At 44.4% G+C, this 18,306-nt stretch overlaps 1 protein-coding gene across 1 annotated transcript in view; it reads left to right on the top strand.

The window, feature by feature from the left end:
- The window catches only part of LOC311526906 (myocardial zonula adherens protein-like), a 90,895-nt gene extending 76,979 nt beyond the window's left edge, over window positions 1-13,916 (top strand). The window contains exons 14-17 of the mRNA XM_084640373.1: window positions 5,411-5,604; window positions 9,266-9,976; window positions 11,241-11,463; window positions 12,711-13,916. Of these exons, the coding sequence (XP_084496499.1) occupies window positions 5,411-5,604; window positions 9,266-9,976; window positions 11,241-11,463; window positions 12,711-12,851 (1,269 nt within the window). The 3' untranslated portion in view covers window positions 12,852-13,916. The remainder of the gene's footprint in view (window positions 1-5,410; window positions 5,605-9,265; window positions 9,977-11,240; window positions 11,464-12,710) is intronic.
- The last annotated feature ends 4,390 nt before the right edge of the window (window positions 13,917-18,306 follow it).

Here is an 18,306-nt window from a genome sequence, read left to right as displayed (position 1 = left end):
AGTGAGGGATCGTCCTTCAGGATAGGTTGAAGATCTTTGATGTGCTGGAGAGGTTTTGACATTGGGGGTTTTTATGAGTGGATGAGCAGGTTAAAAAGTGTAGAAACTTAGGAGTGTAGGATTTGGCCCTTTACTAAACCCATAGGCTGTGCTGGAGATATCACCATCATCAGTGCAGGAACACACACCACTAGTGGGTGGAGGGGCAGAGAATGGAAACATCTATTTTATTTTTTTTTAAGTAGGAGATACCAGGAAAAAAATAAAAAATGGAAAACTGAAATTTTTGTTTCCAAAACCCAAAAGTCAATGGCATTTCCAGTCAAAATTTAACATTTTTAGTTTTGCTTTGAAATATCAATTTAAATTAAGATTTTCATTTTTTTTAGAACTTCCCAGTTGGTAAATCAAAAATTTTGATGCATCCACATTTTTCCAATAAAACTTTTTAGTTGAAAAACATTGACCGGCTTTAATCCTGTGGCCTTTTTCCTATTTCTATCCTTTGGATGGAGAGCTTCATTCTGGTACCTTCCAGAAGTATTAAAAATTCACACATGCAAACGTCTATCTCTATCAGAATGTCCCCAGTGACTTGTATAATATGTCAAACAGTATACTTTTGGATACATTGCCTAATTACTTGAAAGCCTAATCTCCCTATATAAAGAGCAATATTCCTCTCTCCTATCCTTGTCTCATCTGTCACCTCATTTATTCTATTTTATTTATCAGAAGAGTGGATTTTCTTCTCTGCTGCTCTTCTTATAATTGGATCTTCTTGTAGGTTCCAAGATATTTGCCATACAAATAACACTGAATTGCATAGCAACTGTTCTCATACTATTGAGGAATAAATTGCATTTGACTTCAGACATGACAGAAAACAGACTGTCGCCTTCAGTCAGCTGTTATTAATAGCACCCTCTGTTGGGACAATATCCAAAGTGGGGAGCATAGTAAAATCTACTATAATAAGAAACAAAGGGACCAATCCTGTGAAATAATAAGCACCTTATATGAGTGCTGAACAAAGTGTTCAAGAAAACAGTTGGTGACTGGAAGAAATATTCCCCTCTAATGTGGAGGCAAAACATGCTCTAATACAAAGAGAATGTTCTTCAAGACAAGCTGTGAAAATACTATTGATGTGTAGGGTTGCCAGCCCTCTAGGATTGGCCTGGAGTCTCCAGGAAATAAAGATTAATCTTTAATTAAAGATTGTCATTGGATGTATTCCTGGAGATTTCATCATATCAAAATCGGCAACCCTACTGATGTGCAATTTAAATGTTACTTCTGAACCCCAGTAGAAAAAGAAGTGGCCAAAGTCCCTAGATTGTATTAGGCTGACCACGTTCTGTCTGATGAGATCTACTTGTCTTCGAAACAGGGCTGTTTGGGGGGTTTCCTTCCTGCAAAACAGTTCTCTGTACTCTCAGCTGGCAAGGCATGAGAATGCACGACTCCGGATGCCAGTTCATAGCAGGGAGGTAGGGGTAGGGGTTGGGAGGGTGAGGGTGTTTCAGATCCACTTCTACCTTTGAGCATTAGCATCTACTTTCCACTGCCTAGGCATCCATAATGGCTTCTGCTGAATAAGTGACAAGATCAAATTTGACCAGAAATGTATATTCACCCCCATTCTTTTCTATAGGTGGATCACTTGATGACCTCCACGTAAATTCCTGATCACACTTAAACCATAAAGGGAATTCTAAATCTTATCCTAATACAGGCATCATCTACTCAGTATTCTTCCTAATGATGCTAGCTAAAGATAGATGAATGTCACAGTCTGAGTGATTGTCCTTATGAGTGATGCCATAGGGGAACTCACATGTTTTGTATCCAGCACATCATCGCTGATGATTCATGTTGGTAATTTGCAACATGAGATTTCATTCCCATCACCTTTTCTCCTACTGTTGCACGGTGGTGCTGCAGTTCAGAGTTAGAAATATAAATTGTAAATGCTATTACCTTTCTGCACATGTAATAATGATTGAACGGAAGTTACACAGCAGCAACTCAAAGTATAATAGTGATAGAGCTGTAGATCATCCTGCATAGACCTGTGCATGAAAAGAACCCTCTGTATGTGCGCCTCCCTGTTCCCCTACAGAAAAAGGGGGCATTCTCTTTCCATGACATTGCCACATTTTTCTCTGTGGTTTGCACAAGGAGAAGAGGTGGAGATATAGGGCAGGAGGGGGTGAGCTGAGGGATACGCATCATCCTGCCTCTGGCTGTGTGAAGAGTAAGTTAAAAAACTTCCACTTATAGGTCTAAAGGGTTACTGGGGCTTGGGAGTTGGCCAGAGGAGGGGCTAGAATTCAGAGCAGATGCAGGGGAATAGAGCCTTTATTTGGCCTATTACAGCTTCCCTGGGATCACCTAAATTGGGGAGGGGGAGTATTCTTGCCTATTTGTCAGAGGCAAAACCTGCCTCCCCTGACTGAATGATCAGGGAGAAATGGGGCAAACAGAGATTTCTTCCTTCTCCTGTAGGATTTTTTGTAGGACGGGATGATCTGGGCTGGGGGCAATAGGCACTAAGACAATCCACTCACTAGTCACTTAGTTGGGTTTTTCTCACCCTGATCATGGTATTTTTTTTTCCAATGGGTAGCTGCCGACTTGATTAATCTCATTTCCCCTAGCCCTCAGCCTTTCCATTCACCTTCCAGCTGAGCAAACAAAGGGGTGGATAGTCATTTTAACATGCTTCCTCTCTCAATCCCTCTGGGATTGGCCTTCAGTTCATCCTGTTCATAAAACAACTGTTTTAACAATCTCTGAGAAATGTCTCTTTACTAGTACTTGGACCAAGCGGCCTCTATTGGGATAAACTTTAAAAGACCCAAATCTGCCACCTGGGAACCACCATTCAGCTAATGGCTTTATTATTATTACTACTAGATGGAGTGGGTTTAATAAATATCATGGCACTCATAACAACCAGTTGAGAAAAAACAAAATAAGCAAACCAACAGAGTCTGAAGTTCTATATTTACCTTGTGTATTACCCACAAAGATATTTTAAAACAAGTTTGACATAAGTCTCATCTATGTTCTTTGTTTAGATTTTGCATTTCTCCGTTTGGACAATGAAAGTCAATGAGGTCAGTTTCACTTTTGGTTTCTTTTGTGTTGCAAGGTTTAGCTCTTGCATTGTGAAGAGGAATGTTTATTTACTTCAAATAATCTGTTCTCATTTGGGAATTTTTTTAAAAAGGTAGAAATGTATTCATTGTCACTACATTTTATAAAAACCTGTATTTTCAAAATGTAAATTTGTGGCCGAACTAAAAATAGTCAATAGAAAATGTCAATTTGCAAAAATCCCTGTAATCTCCACCTTTACCCTTACTTAAGCAATCCCTGACAATTAAAAATCTTGAGTCCTAGTAAGATCCTATGGTCAGCTAAAAGATAATGTCCATTTAAACAAATGGAAGGGGCTAGATTTTTTTACCAGTGAAAAGTGCAAATCAGTTTTAGTAAGAAATCTAGACCCTCACTACTTTTTCAGTAAACTGACCGTTGAACACCAGACACAAGTATCTGCTTCTGTTCTCTATTATTTCTTTCATCCAGCTTACTACAAAATGTGCTTCTTCCAATGAACGTAACAACCACATTCAAGAATGCAGACTGTGTGACATGGGGATCCATCTTGAGTTGAACTCTGATGGGCTGAGGGCCCTTTGCTTCAGTTGGGTCACTTGATTTATTTAGTGCAGAAGTCAGCAACCTGTGGTTCACAAGCCACAGATCTTTTCAAACATCTGCACCACTCAGCTTGAAATAGGAAACTGGTGCCACCCTACCATCCTCATTCAATTCCCTTCCTTCTACTCTTAACCCACCCCTTTCTTCCTGGTTTCTGCTGTTTAAGTCCCACTCCCTGTAGTCTTGAGTGCATTTCTCCTATTTTGCTGGTTGTCTTGTGTTAATATTTTGGGGGAATACAGATGCATTTGAAAATTGCCATTTTGAGTCTCATGCTGGTATCTGTTCTTTACACCAGTCACTTTACAAGGGTTGCCCTACTGCACAATAATTGAGTGAATATGACAGCATTATATAAATGTTGCTTTTGGGGTGGTAGACAGCTACTTTCTGTCATTCTTGTTTGTTTATTTAAAGTACTACTAGAAAGTTTAACAAAATGCCTGGCTTCAGGAATGAGGACATTTTCTATCTGGCTGTAGGCGTCTGCTTTCTAACCGCAAAAGCACCAAGGTTGGGGGAGCGAAAGGAACAACTTTCCCACTTTGATACATGCGGGCTGCTAAGGGTGCTGAACGAAGAGTATAGATGCTGTCCTTTCCCATCGTTTTTGCTTTTTCAGCTATTACCAGGAGCTAATTTGAGAGGTGGAGGGACTTTGTAAAAGTCCCCACAATTCAGACTTGAGTAACCACCCTAATCCTGCCCTTGGGGTAGTAAAACCACCACACTGATTCTTCTACATCTTTGTTCCTACAGTCATGGAGGGAGGAATGAATAGCGTTTGTCCCTAATGAATTACAACACTGCATTAATATCCAGTGAGACATCAGGATCGCGCTAGAGAAAACGTTGCAGACTCTAAGCTGGCTGCATCATTGGTCTCAACAGGTACAACACACTTGGGTGACTGAGGATCGCATTCACAACTGGGGTCAGAGTAGCAGCTGTGTTCGTCTGTATCCGCAACTCCAACATCATCTTTGACACCATCTATTTTTAAGACACAGTGCCCCACAGAGTTTTATCTATGGTAGAGACCAACAGTACATTTGCATTCTAATGTGTGACCGTTTACACGGTTATCTGGAAGGTGAGGGCGGCGTTCTGTGCAAAGTGGGAGTGCAGTTGGCAGGGCCGTGGGATATTAGACCCCAAAGTCATTGTGGGTAGAGATAAGGGGGCATGGAGGGAGGAGGAGCGTGAGGTTTGGTGATGAGTTGGTATATTTGTGTGCATGGGATGCAGCAGGGGTCATGTAGAGCGGGAGGTGATCAGTTGTGCGGAGGGAGGAGCCTGGGACTCGTTTGGGGGGGGGGAGACTGATGGGGGTATAATGTCTGTGGGGGATGCAGGGGTTGATGGAGCGGGGTTGTCTGGTCAGTGGTCCGGCAGTGGGAAGGTGGGTGGAGGTTTAGGGGCAGAGGAGGGGGATTGGGCATGTTTGGGATGGGGGCGCGAGATAGAGCGGGGTGGGGTGACAGTGTGTGGACGGAAATGGAGGCGTGACGGATGGGGGGGCGGGACCCATCCGGCCTGGGTTGGGTGTGCGCTTGGTAGAAGAACGGGATCTAAAGAGGGGCGGGACGACCGGCTAAGGGCCCAGGGATCAGCGGCGCACAGCTCCGCCTTTCAACAAAGTCTGACCCTGCTGCTGTACCGTCCTTTCCGGTAACATGGCGGCCTACTGTGTGCGGCGGAAGCCGCTGGCGGAGCCGGCGCTGGGGAACCCCCTGCAGCGACAGGTGCCTGTTCCCGGCCGGCTGGCAGCATGTCATCGCCGCCAGGGGAAGGCGGGGAGCTGCGGGGCCGAAGCCTGCAAGAGCTGCAGGAGATGCTGAGGCGCCAGGAGAGGCTGCTGGCCGCTCGGTGAGCGCGGGGCCGGCGGGAGCGAGACCGCGGGATAGCGCCCGGCGGCCACCACCCCGGGGCTGGGCTGAGCCCGTCCTTCCCCGGCCACGGGCCCGCGCGGCGGAGACGGGTAACCGGCGTAACGGCTTCCCGCCGGGGCCCAGCTGCCCGCCCCCAATACGCACACAGCTGCCCTCGCGCGCCTTCCACCCAACCCCCTGCTGCCATCCCCGCCCCCACCCCCGGTGCCCTGCCTCCTAATCCCCCCCCGCACACACCGAGAGATGCACTGGTGCCCCACCACCCCGCTCTCATTCATTCCCCCCCCCCGCCCCACACACGGAGCTGCCCCACCACCCCGCTCTCATTCATTCCCCCCCCGCCCCACACACGGAGCTGCCCCACACACGGAGCTGCCCCACCACCCCGCTCTCATTCATTCCCCCCCCGCCCCACACACGGAGCTGCCCCACACACGGAGCTGCCCCACCACCCCGCTCTCATTCATTCCCCCCCCCTCGCCCCACACACGGAGCTGCCCCACCACCCCGCTCTCATTCATTCCCCCACCCCTCGCCCCACACACGGAGCTGCCCCACCACCCCGCTCTCATTCATTCCCCCACCCCTCGCCCCACACACGGAGCTGCCCCACCACCCCGCTCTCATTCATTCCCCCACCCCTCGCCCCACACACGGAGCTGCCCCACCACCCCGCTCTCATTCATTCCCCCACCCCTCGCCCCACACACGGAGCTGCCCCACCACCCCGCTCTCATTCATTCCCCCACCCCTCGCCCCACACACGGAGCTGCCCCACCACCCCGCTCTCATTCATTCCCCCACCCCTCGCCCCACACACGGAGCTGCCCCACCACCCCGCTCTCATTCATTCCCCCACCCCTCGCCCCACACACGGAGCTGCCCCACCACCCCGCTCTCATTCATTCCCCCCCCCCGCCCCACACACGGAGCTGCCCCACCACCCCGCTCTCATTCATTCCCCCCCCCCGCCCCACACACGGAGCTGCCCCACCACCCCGCTCTCATTCATTCCCCCCCCCGCCCCACACACGGAGATACGCACTGCTACCCCAACACATTGCTGTCATCGCTGCTCCACACACAGAGCTGCCCTGCCTCCTATCTCCCCAACTACCACCACCACCACCTAAAACACAGACAGACGCGCACACGCACACACAGACACACCACTACCCCATCGGTATTGTCATCCCCCCACACACGTACCACGCACACACACAGAGCTGCCCTGCGTCCTGTCCCTTAGCCCCTAGCTTCCACCACCTCCATCACACACACAAATAGAGGTACCACTACCGCAAGACCAACACACCGCTATCATCCCCCCTACTCGTACACGCGTGTGCACGCTCATAGCTGCCTTCCTCCTGTTCACCCACCCACAGCCACCACCATTTCCAAGACACGCAGACATGACACAGTGAAGCCTGATCTTGCCAATGACTTTGCAGGAGCACCTGTCCCCCCACTGTCTGCTGTCATTTTGGATGGTGGATACCACAGTGACAAGAGCCGAGTTCTTGTGAGAGGGATAACAGCCAGGTCACAGATTGGACTTGGTGGGCAGAACAGGCCCAACAGCTGTAAGAATTTTCCCCTATTGAAGGGGCCACTTCACGGGGGCTGTGCCAAGCACAGAGAGTGCACTGATAGAGGACAGAAGGATTTGGGAGTCCAAGCAATACAGAATCAGACAATCATAGAATTCAGTGCCAGAAGGGCTGACCGGATCATCTGGTCTGATTCCTGTATATTACGGGCCGCCAACGCCACCCAGCACCCACATGCTAAACCCAATGACCAAAGTATTACAGTCTACGGGAGACTAGGCTGTTAGGTGCCACAGGCAGAGAATAGGTGGGAGTGAGGTACATCAACACCCAAAGCCAGGAAAGTGATTGTTCAGTAGACCCAGTTAATCCTAGCAAGTAACCTGCACCCACACACCGCAAAGGAAGGTGAAAAAGTTTGTCACTGCCAGTTTAACCTCGGGGAAAATTCCTTCCTCACCCAACACATGGTGATCACTTAGATCTTGAGTCTGAGAGCAAGAACCAGTGAAGAACAATAAATAAGTGATGCTTTTCCGTTAGTAGGGCCTGATCTTGCAAGCACTTAAGCATGAGTGACTCTATTCAAAGTCAGTGGGGCTCCTCACATAAGTAAAACCACCCCACGTGTTTACATGTTTGCGGGGTCAGGGCTTTAATGAGTTGCAAATATAACATGTCATCTACAGAAATACGTGGTTTTTAAGGAGGCTTTCAAGTCTTCTTTGAATAAAAAGAGTGTGTGTGAGAGACAGAGTTAATGAGTAAAGGCCAAAGTGGGGAGGGTGTCACTCATCAATTTATGGGGGAAATATAGAGGGGTGGTGTCTAAAACTTAGGCTATGTCTTCATTGTAAAAAAGATATGTCTTGTTTCACATTGAGATAGCAAGTTTGATGTAAAATTGTAGTGGAGACAAGACACAAGTAGTTTTATACCTCAGTGTAGTTAGTTGAGGTAAACCCCAATCAGTGGGGCTTTGATTACAACTAGCTATGCTGAGGTAGAAACTTCTGTGCCTGGTCCCCTCTAAAAAATGTACAGTGAGGTAGCTAACTTAGTATAAAGACATATCTTTTTTTTTTTTTTCCTTCCAGTGAAGGAAAACTAAAGAGTGGGGAAAAGGAAGAACTAGAACAAACATATATCCTGCACAAATGTGCAATTTTAGCCCTATTCTCTAAGGTCTGGTCTACACTGAAATCTTTTCTGGTGTTGGTAAGGGCATTTTGGTTTTTTTTGCAACATTTCTATACCAGCAAAATCCCTTGTGAAGATGCAGTTATACTGGCATAGAAGTGCTTTTGCTAATATAGCTTATTTTGATATAAACTATAGTGGCAAAAACAGATTTTCGCCAGTGTAAGTTGTGTATACACTAGGAGGGTTTGCTGGTATAGCTTTACCAGCAAACCTTTTCTAGTGTAGACTACACCTAAGAGATCTACTTACTGATACTTCACTTGATTTTTCCATAAAATCAGTTAGTAAAACTTTCTTGGACCCAATTTACTGGTTGTGAATGCTACTCATTTGTGTCAGAATCACATCACTTTATAGGTTGGATTTCACACGCACACACTTCTGTGATTAATTTGCTACAGATAGCTTTGACAACATAATAGAGTTGTGAAGACTATTCTGGGTAAGGCTGTCAAGACAACAGTTTTAGAAGTATACTCAAGTTTTATAAATTCACAGTTCTAAAGTCAATTGATAAATATCTTCAGTAATCATAGCACAGTTCACTTCAGTCTTGTATTTTCCCCTCCCAGTTCTGTGATCTTTTAAATGAAATCGTTGTAAAATATTTGTCAAATCATTATTTCAGCTCAGAATAATCTTCACTGGTTTGGCAAAATGATTACTTTTTTTCTGCTATAGTCATGAACTTATAAAACTACAGATGTCATGCATTTATGCAAACTTAAAGCATTCTGAAAACATTAGAATTCTAATGTCATGGAACCAGCAATGTTTTAATATTTTCATGAAACTATTAACTTTATCCATCTGATATTACATATGTGAATATCAGAAATAAGACTGAGGCTTGTCACATAACTATTTCTTTCTTATTTTTAGGACATTTATTTATAGACTTCCAGATAAAGGTAAAAAGATCTCTGATTTTGTTGAAAAGCTGAAGCTTGCCATAGCACAGCAGGAAGAATTAAGGAGGACAACTGAACTGTTGTCTGTTGTTAGACTGAAGTTTCAGACAAAACAAGAGGCGATTAATACAAACAAGCAAAGAGTTGCCCTGAGTGAGAACAAATCAACATATAAAGTTTTCTCATCTATTTATGAAAACTCTGCTACTCTTGTAAACAAAACTTCTACAACTGTTTTGCAAGACAAGGAAGCTGAATGTACCGAGAAAAGAGACACACGTACAGCTTCTTCAAAGGGCCATAAAAAACTTAATCAAATAGAGAGTATGATAGAAGACCATGCAAAATCTCACGAAAGTGAATCCAATTTAAATTCATCCACAATCAGCCTGATGAAAATTGATCAGCAGATACCTAAATACAGTTCTCTGGGTGAAACAGAAAGTCCAGTGGATGCTTCAGGCAGCAGTGGTGACGTGCTGGTGGATGCCTTTGAAAGAGTTGCAGTTGGAGATGGGAATAACAATGAAAGAAAATCAGAAAAAGAACAGAACATTGCTAAATTTAAGAAGAATCCCTTTGGAAGCTTTCCCACCGTGGCATCAAAAAAGCCACATTATATTGAAGTTCTAGAATCAAGAGCTAAGAACCCAAGAGCTAAAAATAAATTTAAAACCAACGTGTAAGTATTGCGGAATATAGAAGTTTCTCATAAATAGGAGGGCTAACTATTATCTATATAAAATTGGCGACTGTAAATGCTTTAGTGTCATGCTAGTTTAATGTGCTAGTCCCCCACATCTGGAGACTGGGGCTAAAATCCTGATTCAAAAGTTATCATCAAAAAATGTCGCTTAGTCTCCTGATTCCACGAGTAATAAATAATCATCATCAATCCTGAAAGGTTTTTTTGCTTCACGCTATGAAGCTATTACTTAACTGGCAAATATTCCTTTTAGGACTACAATTGAACGGTAATAGCAGGTGGCTTTTTCAGGATCACTCTGAATTTTAATTTCTATATTGGCAAAATTGTCTGGAAACTTCAACAGTGACTGCCTGAAGTTTCCCTGACTCCCAGCCATTGCTATTTTATGGGCACAAAATACACAGAAACATAGAACTAGACGTACAACTTCTGGCAGAGATTTTTTCCCCCCGAAAAGAATATTTGCTACAGGTTGGTGACATGATAGCGTTTTGCACCTTTACTAGGTGCTATTCTGGAAACAATTGATATGCATCATGGAGCATCATCATAGTGCCTTCATATAATTGAAAAGATTAACCTATTGTAGCTGCAGATCACTACATTAGAAGATTACAAACTGTATGAAATCACTAGTTCATTTTTTCCATTGATTAAAAACTTCAGATATTCACAGAGGAAGGCAGGAAAGAGTGACTCCAGGTGTCTGTGTAGTATGTGATTTTATGGTTAGTATTAGAAACATGTATATAGAGAGAGATTGTACTTAAGTAGGGCATGATCCTTCAATGTGCTGGAGCATTTCCTGTGAAAAAATGAATGTACTCAACCTCAGGGAAGTTAATTGAAGTAGATAGCGTTCAGTAGATTGAGAGAGGCAGCATATTCTAATGGACTTATTGCTGAGCTGGGAACTCTTCCATTCTAATCCTTGCGAAAGCAGTGATTTACGGTGTGGCTTTGGGGAAGTCACTTAACCTGTCCATGAATTTTTCCTCATTGGTAAAGTTTCCTTCCTTGTAAAAGTGCTGTGAAAATTAATTACCTTTTTACATGAAGAAGCACTATGAAAGTTCAACTTATTGTTCACTTATGTGGTACATTATAATATGACCTGATTTATACGGTCTCTTTCTTAGTCTTTCTGTATCAGAAATGACTATTTCTAGAATTAAAAACTACATCTTAAATTCACATTGCAAATATGGGTCGCAACTTCACATTTGATCCCTTTTAGATTACCAGCTGAGTGGAGTGGCTCATCTCATGATTCCTCACCTAGTCGTTCACCTAGGAGACTTGGATCTTCAATTTCCGAAGAAGAAAGACGTCTTAGAGATAAGAAACATCTGGATGACATCACAGCAGCCCGGCTGCCACCACTTCATCATGCACCTACCCAACTGTTATCTGTAGAAGAATCAGTAGCACTTCAGACACAGCAAAAAGAAATATATGAGGTATGAATCAGTGTTACTGTTTGGACTGGAAAATGTAATTATATTGCTGAGACCATTCTGGAAAGCCACGGTATAAAGGGTATGCCTTTCATATGTTAGTCAGTCGAGACTCTCAGACTCTCTTTAGAAGGTCAGATTAATTTTTCTATTTGATTCTGTCAGTGGTGTTTTCAAATTCAGTCTTTAGAGCTGTTTATCAAGCAGTAAATAAAATTTAGCCTTATTCTTTGCATATAGTAATGATCAATTCGTTGCAGTGTCACTTGTCACCTCTGTGCTTTGAACTCAAAAAGTATGCTCGGTAACGAGCATACCAGTCACTAGTGTATGCTGGATGCCCCATTCATGCTAATAAAGGCAAAAGAAGTATCCAGTGTTATAGATCTGAAAAATGCGAGCACGTAATTACCGTTGATTTTCTTTGCACTGTGACTGGCAACGACCAAGTTCTTTGTAGTCACTGGAGGTTAAGGAAATTTCATTTTGAACAGAGATCTCCTGTGGCGCTGGATTTTGGCATTGAATTCCATATGATGACAGATTGGTAACGTTTAAAACTGGACAGCTAGTAAAAACTTATTGGTGTTGGGCTATTTAATTTCAGTGTGGTGCTGCTTAATATTTTACAAGCACTTGCCCATTAATAATCTGAGCGTTCCTGAGAGTTAGGTAAATAGCTCAGCTAAAGTAGCTGTTCAACATACTGTAGTAAGCAGTAACAGAGTGTCTACAAGAAGGTGGTGTTAGTTGGAAGAAAAATGAATGTAAAAGGAATAATATATTTTTCCGCCCTAAGACCTATTGTGAATAGACAAGAACTTTTTACAGGGGGGTGGAAAAATTGGAACTGGAGAAATTATAGGAGTTGCCAAAGGCCACAGTCTTTGTTGGAGCTGGGAGTTCTGTTTCTCACATGACTCTGGTAGGCAACATCTCTACATAGGCCTGATCTTGTTCAAGTGGAAGCAGGTCTTATGTAAGAATTGCAGCATGGAGAAACTGCTGCTCAAGTAATAAAATGAAATCATTTCTAAATCAAAATATTAAAGATCTTTTTGTTTAAATTTAAGGAAATGTCCACTGTTTCTTGCAGATATTAAGAATAGTTGGGTTGACACTTAATGTGATCATGCAAGTTACTCTGTAATGTTTCTATTTTTTAGCTAGTAGATTTTTGACATCCAGGATGAATAACAAATAATAGTTTAACTTGTCTCTCTTTCCTTCCTGTGTGTGTTCGTTTTTAGGAAATGCAAGCAAAACTTGCTGCACAAAAACTAGCAGAAAGGTTGAATATTAAAATGGTCAGGTATGAACCTGAGGAGGAAACTTCAATGAAATACAGAGAAGTGAGGGATGAGGAAGACTACCATTCATTGGAAGACTGAGTTCAAAAAGGAAAATATCTGGCAATGGACAGTGTAATTGATCTCTTGCGCTATCCTTTTAAAAACTCGATAACCAGGATTCTTGGCCTTGTAGATTGTTGTGTTTGCTAGAGGAGATGTGGCACTGCAGCTCTGGGAAGGGATTAATAGTTTGAGTACAAATGATATTGGTGTTTGTGGCCTGATTTTCATATGCAGAGTGTGTGCTCAGTGCCTCTGAAAATTGCCCATTGGGCTTCATATAGCTCAGCTAAAGTAGCTGTTCAAGCAGTGACAGAGTGTCTAGAAGAAGATGGTTATAGTTGGAGGGAAAATGAACGTAAAAGGAATAATATATTTTTCCACCCTTAAACCTATTGTGAATAGATAAGAACTCTGAGTTATAAAATAACTTAAATCCTCTTCAGGCTCTAAGGGACATTCTCTCCAGTTATGGTGACCCTTGTTAAGCAAATCTAAAGAATTAATTTGAAGACTAATATTTTCTATTAAAGGTCTTGGTGTTCTTTTTCTTCATACTATTTTTGTACATTGATTAAACTTTTGGAATACTATTGTCTGCTGAAATTAATAGAAGAGATCCTTCCTCTAGTTTCATTGGAAGAAATAAAGTCTTGGGTGTTTTTTCAGTAATGCAAACTAGCCAACCCTTGAAGAACAAAAATCTCTCAAACACAGCATCATTTTCTTTGCTTCAACTGACGTTTGAAAGTGGAGAGCCCCAGTGAAAAGCTTTTCTTAATTGCAAAGAAATACAGCTCAGATAAAAAAATAATAGAAAATTCTTTATTTTCCTTGCCAAGATCTGGGTTCTAAAACTCCTCTGCAGCATAAGAAATGCAGGTCCCTGCTGCTGACTTAGTTATTGGGAATAGCATTAGCTGTAGTAGGAGAACTCAAGCCATGGCAGGTAAAAAGACTTTCGTTTGTCCACTAGTGTTAAATATACTATAGTGTAGTCTGCTTTGAATGATTGACACCTGGAAACGTAAGGGCCCTTCCATGGAAGTGCAATACTTGTAAAAGTATGCTCACACCCATAAAACACGCTTTGTGCAAATCCTACATAGCTACCTGTCTTCTGTACAGATGCATGTTTCTGAAGCCTCAAGCATTGTGTCCTTCAAATATGTGACCCTGAACATCAGATTCCTTTCTAGCTTCCAAACATAATCATAGAATACCAGGGTTGGAAGGGACCTCAGGAGATCATCTAGTCCAACCCCCTGCTCAGGGCAGGACCAATCCCCAATTTTTGCCCTGATCCCAAATGGCCCCTTCAAGGATTGAACTCACAACCCTGGGTTTAGCAGGCCAATTCTCAAACCACTGAGCTATCCCTCCCCCCTAAGTAACAAGCTAAATCATAGCTAGCAAGGTTATTGCGTAAAGCAGGGGTGGGCAAACTTTTTGGCCCAAGGGCCACATCAGGGTTGGGAAATGGTATGGAGGGCGGGGTAGGGAAGGCTGTGCCCCCAAACAGCCTGCCCCCCACCCCCTATCTCCCCATCTCTCTTCCTGCCCCCTGACTTCCCCCCCTCAGAACCTCTGATCCATCCAACCCCCCCCCAGCTCCTTGTCCCCTGACCGCCCCCTCCCGTAACCGACCCCCGGGACCCCACCCTCATCAAACCCCCCCATCCCCTGACTGCCCTGCCCCCTATCGACACCTCCACCCCCTGACAGGCCCCCCGGGACTCACAACCTATCCACCCCACCATTCCTTGTCCCCTGACCACCCCCTCCCAGGACCCCTGTCCTTAACTGCCCCCCCAGGACCCCACCCCCTATCCAACCTCACCTGCTCCCTGTCCCCTGCTCTCCCGGGACCACACCCCCATCCAACCCCCCCTTGCTCCCTGGCTCCTGACCGCCCCCCTCCCCGAACCTCTGCCCCATCCAACTGCCTCATGTCCCCTGACTGCCCCCCCAGGACCTCCTGCACCTTATCCAACTCTCCTGGCCCCTTACCATGCTGCTCAGAGCTGCAGGACAGGCTTATTGGATAGCCTGGGAGGTGGGCGGGTGCAAGCCGCTGTGCGGTTGCATCATCCTAGGGGAGGGGGAGACAACAGGGAGGGGCCGGGGGCTAGCCTCCCTGGCCAAGAGCTCAAGGGCTGGGTAGGACAGTCGGGCTGTAGTTTGCCCACCTCTGATCTAAAGGATAATTCTGAAATTGTGTTGCTGTATTAGGAAACTGGAGGATGCTAATCGAAAAGGAGAAAAGCCTTGGCTTGCAGGATGTAGTCAGAATAGTTGTTTTGTACATTCTGGAATAATGAAGCATCCGATTAGATCCAAAACTTTCAGCATTTTAACTTCTGTTATGCATGCTTTTAAAATTTTATTCTGTTTAGTGACAGTTAACCTTTAGTACAAAAATAACTCAGTTGAACTGGTTAGGAAAACATATGTTGAATCTTCAGGTTTTAAAAATTATAGTAGAATGCAAACTGACTGGAAATTGGTTATATTTGTTTAAAAGTTTGGGAATCCTGCAAGTTTTCTGACACAATTGCAATAAACTAACTTTCCTGTATATTGAAAGATTGAATAGCAGACACTCTGCTCCTCAGTGCCCCATGTTTAAAGGGATGGAACTGTAAATATGTCTAATTTGTGATCCTGTGGGTTTTAGGAGCAAGCTTGCCAGAAGAGTTTGGATTTTGCTCCTGTTTAATTATGTAAGTCCCACCCACACTAATCTTAAACCTTCTTATGCATTAGTTACTGGTGATTCTTGCAACCATACCACTTTAAACTGCTATCTGGTTTGCTCTTCTAAGCTCAGTTCTTGACTGGGAGGGGCAAGCAGAGAATCTCCCAAGGACAAAGCCAGGTCGTGCAGGAAGTGCTGGCAGCTCATAAGTGGCATTCAGTCATTCATGAATCAATGTCTGACTGTGCTATTAAGGAATACTGTTGAAGTTTTCATCTTTTACGAGGGACATCCCGTAGTCTTGACCATTTAACATCTGATTTTTCAGAACGTTAAAACTTAGCAACCTCGGTTGAAGTCCATGAAAGTGGCAGGTGCTCAGCGCCACCAAATGTCAAGTTATTAATCAATGTAGATCTCAGGTCTCTCTTAAGAGTAAGGATGCTCTGGAGACTAGATTTTGCATATATAAAGACCCTCTTCAGTTTCAGTTGGATACAATATTCATCACTTCAGGTTCTCAGCTTAAGTACTGTTGCTGCACCCTATTACGTATTTCCACTATGAAGAGGCTTCTGTCCCAGTATCCTCCTCAGCCCCACTGTCCCACTCTGACTCTCCCAGCTGTGCAGCTCCCAAAAGGCTCGCCTTCTTCCCCCAGCACCAATCCAGCTCTCACATCCACACACTCCTCTACCTCCTCCCCTTCATCTCTGGTGAGATTTGCTCCAGCCCTGGTCCTCCCTCCATCTTCATCCTCTCCACCTCCCACACCCATCTATGCCACTTCCTCTGCCCCTCTAGTCAATCATTCCTAACCTCGCATCTATCTTACTCCTTTTCTCCTCCTCTTGTTTCTGGAACACCCACTCCATCTCTGAAAAGATCACAGCCATCTAGGACCACTCCATATCTTGTTCCCTCCAGGCTCCTGTCCCTCACAGAGACTAGAATCCCTTCATCTGACACTGGCTCTGCAGCTGCCCTCTCTTTTAGAGTATGTCTACACTGCAGCTGGGATTTTCAGCGCAGGTAGACAAACTCACACTAGCTCATTCTCCAGCAAGTGGCTAAAAATAGCAGTGTGGATGTTGCACCACGGGCCAGAATTCAGGCTATCCACCTGGATCCAAGCTCACCTGACCCCCATGGTCCAAGGTCATGCAGCTAGCTGAAGCTGCCACCCATGCCACAACATCCACACTGCTATTTTTAGTGCGCCTGCTTGAGCTGAGCTAGCGCAAGTCTCAACCAGCACTGGGAATCACACCTCACGGCTGCAGTGCAGACATAGCCATAAACGCCTGTCCTTCTCTCTGACTTCCTGCCCTGGATCAGACACGGTGAGGGAGCTGAGTTTCTCCTCTTCTGTTCCTGCTGCTTCCAACTTCTCGCTATTTCCCACTCTGTGTTTTGAACAACCCTGCATCTGACTCTTCCCTCTCCCCTCTGTGTTGCCGTCATCTACCATCCACCCAACTCCTCCCCATCAGCTTGCTTCTCTGATTTTGACTCCTGTTATCTCTCTCTAGTGACTTCAGCTTCCACGCTGATGACCCACCTGACCCCTTCTCTGAAAGTTTCCTCACCCTCATCTCTTTGTTGTACCACACAGCCCTGGTTCAATTCTCTCATTCACTAAAAAGGCCATTGACTTGCCTAGCTCTTCAACTAGCAGTGCTCTTGCTCTGATCTCTCTCTAGCTGATTTCCCCCATGACTATCATCTGGTCTCAACATTGCCCATGAGCTCCCCCAGCATGCCCTGTGTCTTGGCCTTTCTGTAATACCCACTCCATCAGCTTTAATGAGTTCTCATCTGCTTTCAGCCCTTTCCTCCTTGTCCTCTTGTCCCTGTCTTTTGTCCATATGGTTGTTGATTCTCTCCATGTTTCACTCTCCTCCACCCTTGACTCTTTTGCTCCTCTCTCTTCCATCACAAGGTCTGTTCTGCCAACTGCTAGCCTGGTTTACCCTCAACATCTGCATCCTCAGCTCCTGCTCTTGTGCTGTGGTGTGTCCCTGGCTGAAATCCCATGACCAGGCTGACTTCCTCCCCTACAGATTCATTCTGAGTCTGAGTGATCACCTTTGGGTGAACACTTTTCACAGAGCAATCACTCTGCATCTGACCTCTCAGTCCTCATCCTCAGAGGAAACCTGCACTACACCTTCAAATGACGAGCCTGGGAGCTTAAATGCATAACTTTGCTAGATACTAAGAATTATGGACTGAATAGACACACTAGATTTCTGGCTTGTTACAACAGTCTAACAATCTGTTCCACGTTGTATTTAGCTGTGACACTGAGTACATTTCCCAGATCTGAAGAAGAGCTCTGTGTAAGCTCAAAAGCTTGTATCTCACCAACAGATGTTGGTGCAATAAAAGATTTTACCGAAATCACCATGGCTCTTTAGGATGAAAATTCACCAGGAAAATGGAAACACTCATATTAAAACAGTGAAATACAACTGGCAATTGATACCAGTATGTGGTGAGAGTTATTTCTTACCATGGGAAGTTACAGGAATTTCTACTAAGTAGTATCCCTCCAGCTTACATTTTAAATTTGACATTATGGACTGGGTCATCACCTAGTGTAAATCAGTGCACATCCATTGAAGTCATCACTGAGGTCATTGAAGTCCATAATGTTTAATTTAGATATTTATATTTCTTCCCTCTCTGTGTACACAGATGGTATTAATGTAGTTAGTTATTAGATCAAGGTGTCCAATATAATTGTGTATTTGTAACAGGCTTAAATTGTTGCAATCCAAAATCTAGTCTTAG

Source organism: Lepidochelys olivacea, assembly GCF_965140295.1.
Source record: "Lepidochelys olivacea isolate rLepOli2 genome assembly, chromosome: 10".
Taxonomy (NCBI): Eukaryota; Metazoa; Chordata; order Testudines; family Cheloniidae; genus Lepidochelys; species Lepidochelys olivacea.
This window is presented reverse-complemented; position numbering and strand designations above follow the sequence as displayed.